Source organism: Pezoporus occidentalis, unplaced genomic scaffold (assembly GCF_034315485.1).
Source record: "Pezoporus occidentalis ecotype Australia unplaced genomic scaffold, CSIRO_AGI_Poc_V1 ctg78, whole genome shotgun sequence".
Lineage (NCBI taxonomy): Eukaryota > Metazoa > Chordata > Aves > Psittaciformes > Psittacidae > Pezoporus > Pezoporus occidentalis.
In genome coordinates, this window is record NW_026916137.1 from 2198269 (window position 1) to 2206511 (window position 8243).

Sequence of the window (8243 nt, forward strand, 5' to 3'; positions counted from 1 at the left end):
ATATGTACTAATAGCACAGTGGAGAGGGTGACTCCAACAGAAATGCTGAATCAATACATACTGGACCTGAAAAACCCTTTCTGCACCATCCCCTTTCCTCTAGGAAACTACCCTTATCCTACAAGGAGGGGCTGTTCCTGGAAATTGAAACACTCATTGCAGGAATTACATATATTGCTACACTATGTCAGGACTGCAGCCAAGGGCGTACTTGGTACCCAGAATAGCGAAGGTGCAGACACATGGATTTCACCACAGCCATGCCAACCCACTGAGCCTGCTGGAGATAGCTCCACAGTTCCTGGTATCTGAACTTGCTGGTTCATCTCAGTTTGCCCATCTTCACTGGGCCGTAGGCACAACCAGAAAACCTGCACCAGGCCCTGCATCTGACCAGCACAGATTTAAGGATGGTCCTTAGTGCACTGACACAGTGGAGTAAGGCTAGCAGAGTAAAGGGTTAGTGCTCCCAATGGACCAACATTTATTCCAGGCATCTAATAACCAGTAGCTAGACAAAACATACATGCAAACCCTCTCTCTTCCACCACACTGCCCTATATAAAAATATCAGGACACGACTCCAGTCCCACTCAGACTGACAGTGGCAGCTGCTGTAGCAGAGATGTTAATCCTAAAGCAGAGCGTGTTGTCACTGGCAGGAAATCTTATTGTGTTGGACAGGCAGTCCTAGACCTTAATTAAATAGGTTGCCGTACCCTCAAAGGCAGACAGACTAGACTGGAGTCAGATGAAGCAAGTTGCTTTAGCCAGTGACCACCTGGTTGTAACTTCATCTAGGTGACAGCATATGCTTTTGTGACCCTCTCTGAAAGGTTGAAACCCCAAACAAGCTCCCAGAGGTAAAGTGAGGATTTGTAAAGAGCAAGAAATCAGAGATGCGCCCTTCTGGGAAGGAATTCATTCCTTCTCCTTCCAGAGTCTGAAATTTTGTGGCCTTTGCCCTGATCCAAGACACAGCAGATCACGCTGGTTCAGAATTTAGGGTAGCTGGTGGCTCCACCTCTGTCTCCGTTGCAGACAGTGCAGCAAGGAGTGCTGTGAACCAGCCCATGCTAGTAGCTCCTAGTACTGAGCACCTCATTTTTCTTTCTCATGCTTTCCCTCACACTGTCTCTGTGAGATAAGGTGCATTACTTTCTCCCTGCCAGAATAGAGCAGCCAGGTCTACTCTGCACATTTCCCATAGCCACAACCCAGCTGCTTGCCTCTGTAGCATCCTGCGGCTGTGCCAAGATGCAACCCTGTCATGAATGCTCTCAACCCTGTGCAAATACACAGAAAGACAGCACATTGCTCATCCAACTTGCTTTCTGCATGGAAACAACTTGAGTGCATATGCTAGAAGAGAATGCAGCAGCCTACTGCTGAGGCCCTGAGATGGATGATGTGGATGGAGGAAGGGGAGAGAAGAAGGACCCCAGTGCTCGCTGTGGGGTATAATTGCCTAATAACTATGTCCAGCCAAAGGAGCTGCATGATTCACCAAGAGTCAGCTAGTCCGCTGTGAACCTGAGTGTCAGGTCAAGACTTTGCACTTAAATCCCTATTCAGACTCCAACCAGTTCTGACTGATCCTTGGGCAGCCTTAGCACAACGTGGCCCTTAGCCTCTCCTACCCCAGTAAAATTTAGTTACTTGAACCTCATTCTGGTACCAAGATGGGGAGAGGGCAACAGGCAAACGTAGGTGCCTTGACACTGTGTCTGTTCCTTAAGCTCCCCCACAGGATGTGGGTATACATCTGTAAACACACCTCAGCAAAAATGCAAAATGATACAGAGGCTAAAGCTTGGGTCTTAAGAGCATACGCTGCCATTGCATCCTTCCTCCTGGGCTAATTGGCCCTGCTTTCCATTGCTTGGGGGGAGCAACACACTGTGCTTTCCTGGGACCCAAGGCCACTTGTGCGTGTTACCACCCCATAAATAAGCAAAGGGCCTTTCCTTGCCACCTTCCCCCCTGCACACCAATGGCCCTGGCCTTTAGTCAGCTTTGAGGCACTGAGTCCATGCTGTTGCTTTGCGTTGTGAAGCCCAGTAACCAGGTCATGACCCCATGGTGACATCTGAGTGCCCCAGGTCCCCTGGCTAAGACAGATGCCAAGTGCCACTCAAGTCATGGACTGACACTGCAGCTGGATACGTGTACAAGACACCTTTATGCTTTCTCCTTTCTCCCACTTCTCACTGGTGTGCCTGTAAAGCCAGGAGCAAACACACGACACTGGTGCAGGAATTTTTATTTTCTGAGAAACACATACTTGACTTCCCAGTGCAACAGAACTTCAGATGCGTAGCAGCAGCTACCAGAAACCTACAGATGTCAGGGCGTACTGCTTTTCCTAGTTTTGCTAACGTGAGTTTAACAACTAATACAAGTTTCTGAGCTAGCAGACACTGGAGAATGACTGGCTGAATTCACCCCCACAAAGCAAGGTAGTACTGTGCTGGAAGCTCTCCACAGTAACCTGCTAACAGTCTCACCTGTGGGAGGAATGGGACGCTGTGCCCCTGCTTCCCATCCTGACATCTCTTTCATACCATTTGAGTCATCCCTTCACTCTCTCATTCACTACACTTTCAACACTCCCCTTGTTACTCCACATCCCTTTGCCTCTGGCCATGCCATTCACTTCTCAGATGGGACTGCGTTTTGGGGAGGGAGAAAGAAAAAGGGGGTAGGGTAGGCAGAAGCTCACAGATAATCCCTTACATTATTTCTCCTAAGGAAGCAGATTATTTCTCTTGTATACATGAAGCCAGGAAATAATGGTTTATGATGGATATCATTTTGAGTGCCTCTACACTGCCTGGAGTGACTTTTGGCCTCTCATCAAAACTTTCCCACAGATCTTGGATGGCCAATTGTGAGATGTCCGAAACAGTGCTGGGGAAGCTACTCTAAGATGCATGGACACGCCTCCATCGTGGTGTTCCTCTGTGCGTATGTGTTAACCCTGGAAACCGAACTCCTTGTACTTGGCAGCCATATCATTCCGGAACAGCTCTAGGGCCTTCTTCATTGCAGCCTGGGAATCAGCCCCAAAGTCTGCAGCATGTTTTTCAGCAAGGACCTTGATAATGACTTCAGAAATGAACTGTGAGGAAGGAAAGAGAGAGAGAGAGAAAAGCTGAAGGGACACTCAGGGTTTATTTTCAGAAAAGCCAGACTAGGAAATAGGTTGCTGAGCCTGGAAATATCTCCAAGCTAATTCAGTAGCCCTTCCCACAGTCTCTGGAGAGACAGTGAGGTCTAGCATGCAAGGAGCTTGGCTGGGCAGAAGAACTGGGCTCTATTCCTAGTTCTGACATTGATCTGCTTCATGACCTTGAGTCGATCATGGACCTTCCTACTCTTTGTCTGCCTAATCCATTAAGGCTGAAAATTCATGCCCTGTGTTTGTGCACTTACTTTTGTGGGTCTTGGTCTCCCATAGATCCCCCAGGGCTTACCCTTAAACTGTATGTCCCTGGTATCCAGTCACTGACAGCTCTTATGTAATGTAGTTGCCCAGGCATGCAGAGGCTGCATAGGCTGGTTTATTATTGTCAAAGGTTGGTCAGACTGAGTGTGGTGTTTGGAATGGGAAATCTAAACTTGGATAGTCACACACCATTCACATACCATGAGCCCTTTCCATTCCTCCTCTTGCCTGTACACAGAGACATTGGACTTGAGGGAGAGCTCACTGAAGTCCAACTAGCCATCAGTAAATAAAGGGCAACTCTCACGTAGCCATCTTGCACACATTCACTACACATCAGACAAGAAGGCTCCCTGCCGTTTTCCATACCTCCAGGTATTTGACAGGGATTTTGTGCTTGGTCGCATGGGTTTGAGCCAGGGGCTTCAACTCTGCCTCATGATTACCCTTCTGCTTCAGGATTTTGCCCAGTTGGGTAAGGACAGTAGCTCCATGTTTCTTCAGATCTTCCGAGCCCTTCATCTGATCAGGGGTCTTCAGGCCTTTGAACTTTTCAAAGCGATCCAAGGTCTCAGGGTGGTCCTGGAAGAGTCTGTGAACAAAAGTAGAGGGACTTGTGAGACTTGAGAGAGCTGTCTTCCAGGCCGTAACTGAGGTCCAGCTGCTCCAGGTATTTCAGACAAAGGTGTGATAACCCTCTTCCTTCCCTCTTACCTAGTCCCTGTTAGTAGAGGATACTTTAACCTGGGAACTCTGACACTTTACATCCTTTCCAAATTACCACCATTCACAATCACTTCTTTTAGCAGGTATATAAGCCAGGGAAACATCTGACCCTACTCGGAATTTGGTTTAAGTAAGTGCTTTTCAACCTTCCTCTGGTAGGTTGTTCCACAACCTGATGACAGTCTATGTGGAGAAATTTCTATTTATTTTATACAGGCTGCTTTTTATCATTTGTTAATGATGTCTCAGGGAGCAGAAGCTCCTGACATACCTCCCTTTGAGTATTGTTTCTGCTTTAATCCCATCCTCTTACATGTCCTAAACATGATCACTGCTGCCTTTTTCCATTTCCTCTGGCTGTGACAGACACTGCCCTGAACATGTCCAGCTAGAGTGACAGAGCATATTTTTCATATATATAGCTCTGCTAACTCTTTGGCACCAGTCCCCTGGGTTATGTCAGCTGTATTAAGGTAGAGAGAAGAGCCAAGGTTGGTTGTGGTACTGAGAGGTGAGATCTCGCATTCCTATGAAGGAGAAACAAAACCATCTGTCTTTGTTGACTTACTATTGCTGAGGAGCCAACCTGTAGACCCCTGGCTCTCACCAGGACACTCTTACCCAGCCCATCTCTGCAGGAAAAGAGACTTCTAGAGGCTTCTTGTACACACACACACACAAAAAGGGAGCAGTCCCCAACCTCATGTCCTTCACATCTGGAGCTTAGGTATTCTTGAACATCAGCTGAATGGGACAGCTACTGTGTCTCCACCCTATGACTGCAGACACAGACATTTGGTTCCTTTCCCTCTTTCCCAGCCCCCAGCTCAGCCCAGCTACCAGCAGTGTAATTTGTCCATTGAGAACCACAGCACCTCAGAGAGTCCTTGGGAGTAAATGGGTAACAAGACCATACAACCTTCAGGCATGTTGGTGCCATGCCATGCGGTCCTATACATAGGCTCCCTGATCCAAAAATGGAAATGAAACCAAGAAGGTGGAAGTGTCTAAAAGACAGACTAAAGTTGTCCCTGGTGCTTCCTCCCTGTTGCATTTCCTAGGAGACAGGATGCAGACACCACTGGCAACCAAAGTAGTAGGAAATTTCACTCTTCCCTGCCAGGGTTGAGGTGAAAAGGGGATACTGTCTGTCCTGATTATTAGGAGAAGTCTAATAATCTTGTGTTAGATGACATTAGCTCCCTTGCACAAGTCTATCTTCAGGTATTACACCCCCTGATGGGGATAATACAACCAGTTGAAGCACCAGAAAAAGCAGTATCTGTCTTTACAGCCAGGACCCTACAGCTCACATCTGTGAAGTGGCTTGCCCAAGTTACTTGCAGCAGTGTCTGGAGCTCCAGCCCAGGACCTCAGCCATGAAACCACTTTCCCTCTCATGGTACAGTGACTGCACACTTGCTCTGTCCTTGAGAGGGTGCTGGGACTTGTGTCCCATCTACAACTGGACATTCTTCTTAAGTAAGTTGTCATGAGGGCCAGACTCTCCACTGTATGATGTGAGTATAGGCAAAACTACACTAACAAATATCTCAGGCACATGGAAAACACAGAGGGTTCTGCAGCAAAAAGATTCAGTAGAGGAGTCCAATCTTTGGACCAAAGACCAGTCTTTGCTGGTGTTTCATTTCAAAGAATTTTTGTACTCTATCAGGTGCTGAGCACACCACCATCAGCCTTTTCTTTTCTCCTGTATCTTTCCATGACACAAGTTGTGTCCCACCCAGAGAGAGAAAAAAGCCTTGCACTTTGGAATGGGATGCAGTTACTTCTAAAGATCTCCCTCCACTGTGTCCGGCGATGCCTGAATTGTGTCTGACAGAGATTATAGACTCCCAAGACACTTGAAAATTCTTCCAAGGAGTATTCTTTTGTTTCCTTTGGAAGACATCTGATTGAATAGGCATTTCCTAAACATATACCCAGAATGTGACATCTACCTGAGAAGCCTTTAACAATTCACGTGCAGACACATATCTAAACTAAGAGATGCTGGGCTTCCCCTGCCTTTCTCTTCCTTCAGAAACCCCTTGAAGGAATAAGAAATTATCTGGGTTGGTTTGGCTGGGGAGCACAAAGTCACAAGGAAAGGGGGTGTCTTCTATTTATTTAATGCCATGCTCTTTCCTGCAATACCTGTAAGAAAAATGCTATGATCTTTTCAGCTAGAAACTGCTTTTACTATCTTGTGGCACCTCCAGAGCCAAAGTAGCCACCTCACAGAGACGAACTGGTGGGGAGGGCTCAGGTTCCTGCTACCCCTGCAGCATGCCTGCTCTGGACCTCATGAACCATCACACTGCCACCCGGCTGCCCCACCTCTCCCTTCCCTTCAAGCTAAACTGGGCCATGATAAAGAAGGTAAATGAAACAGCCCACTGCTCTGGCTCATCTTTGAAAAAGCTTTTCAAAGGTTTTCAGTGGATTTACCTGGTGGTGTGGGCTCCTTCAGTTGTGCTTAGCCTGGGAAGCCTCCCAAATGAGTGCTATATCCCCACTGCTCTCCACAGCGCCTGTACCCTTCCAGCACATTATACTGTGCACAGGCTGAGGGGGGAGACCTGGAGAGAGTATCCTTGAAGCCTCCATTCCTGCTGGTCTTTAAGGACAGGCCCCAGTTCCACCCAGTGATGTTTCTAACTCCACATTCCTGAGATCTCTTCCAGGTTGCATTTCTGTGACTTGTTGTTGGTGCCTGGAATGTTCCCCTTGTGGGGGACCAGGACCACAAGGGCAGCATGGGTGCAGGGGTCCTCTTGGATGCAGACCTCGTGAGCACTCCCACTCTGACACCAGGATCATGGAGGAGGGAAGTGGGTAAAAGGATGTGCCTTGTTTCACAACCAGGCCTCAGATACATCACTGGGAAGTGGACAAGTGTTACCACCCAGATTTCTGGCCAAAAAGGAGGTTGGGCAGGGCTCTGGCAGGTGAGACTAAGTTGGGGAGAGGGAAACATTCATGTACTTCACAGTTAATTTTACTGAAATCATTGACAGAGGTGATTTTCCTCTCCTCTCCTTCCCTGCCTCTCTACATCCTTGCTGCAGAGCATCTGAAGCCCCAGGTCACACAATTTGCTCCAGCATTTCTTGCCACAGTGCTTGAGCAATGAGGATCCAAGCAGAGCTTTGCCAGCAGAGGCATAGAGAGTGAGTGCCACCATCTTTTGAAAGCATCACTGGCGTGCTGTTGCACCCACAGACAGAAGCACAGCCACTTCACACAGTTTTTAACCCAGAAACCATAGCAATGGAAAAAACACCACCCTACAACAAAGAAAGCAAAGCTGGTTGAAACAAACACTGCCAAACACAAGTCTCTATGCTAAACATACACCTTCCTTGGTCTCTCATCAGGAACTCTCAGCTCTACTCTTAAGACCGAAGCTTCTTGCCTACCTCATTAAGATCTCATGCCCATGGCCAGCGACGTCGGACTCCACCTTTCCCCAGATGGCCAGCACGTGCTGCCATTCCTGGTCACTGAGCCCCATGGTTCACTGAAGTCAGGTCCCGAGTGCTCCCCGCAGCCGTTTGCCTTTCCCCAAAGGGTGTCTGGAGAGCTCACCCATGGGATTTATAGCCCCTGCTCACAGACCTACACCTGTCAATCGTCAGCTGGATGTCTTGCTCTCTTTCAGGCTTGTCTAAACTAATCAGCCTCCCTATTTTTTTCTAGGAAACTATTTTGGGTCAGGTGCTATTGTGGGTGCCACTGATGGCATCATTTCTGCTTTTCATGTTGGACTGGCTCATGTCCCACTCTAGACAGAAAGGGCACCGCTGAAACACAGTGCCAGGAGCCTGTCCCAGGTTCACAAGGACCCAGAGACAGCGTCAAGCTGTATGGCAGGAGATTCCTGTAGAGCACCGTCATCTGCAAGGCCACCCTACCCCCTCTCCCCTGGCCTGCCAAGGGCAAGCAGGAGAAAAAGCCACCAGGACAGCTGGTAGCATCGGTTCTGTTGCTCCAAAGGCCTTTCCTTTCCCATGATGATCTCACTCTCCTTTTTCCCTGGGGTAACACACACCGTTTACTTATAGAG

The 8243-nt window shown here is 48.2% G+C and overlaps 1 protein-coding gene across 1 annotated transcript; it reads right to left on the reverse strand.

Annotated features, from left to right (window-relative positions):
• Positions 1–2246: 2246 nt before the first annotated feature.
• MB (myoglobin) lies at positions 2247–7817 on the reverse strand. Its single transcript, XM_062602621.1, has 3 exons — positions 7597–7817; positions 3818–4040; positions 2247–3121 (listed from the first exon to the last, which is right to left on the reverse strand). Exons 1-3 carry the CDS (start codon positions 7689–7691, stop codon positions 2975–2977), a joined length of 465 nt encoding a protein of 154 aa, XP_062458605.1. The 5' UTR covers positions 7692–7817; the 3' UTR covers positions 2247–2974.
• Between the last annotated feature and the right edge of the window lie 426 nt (positions 7818–8243).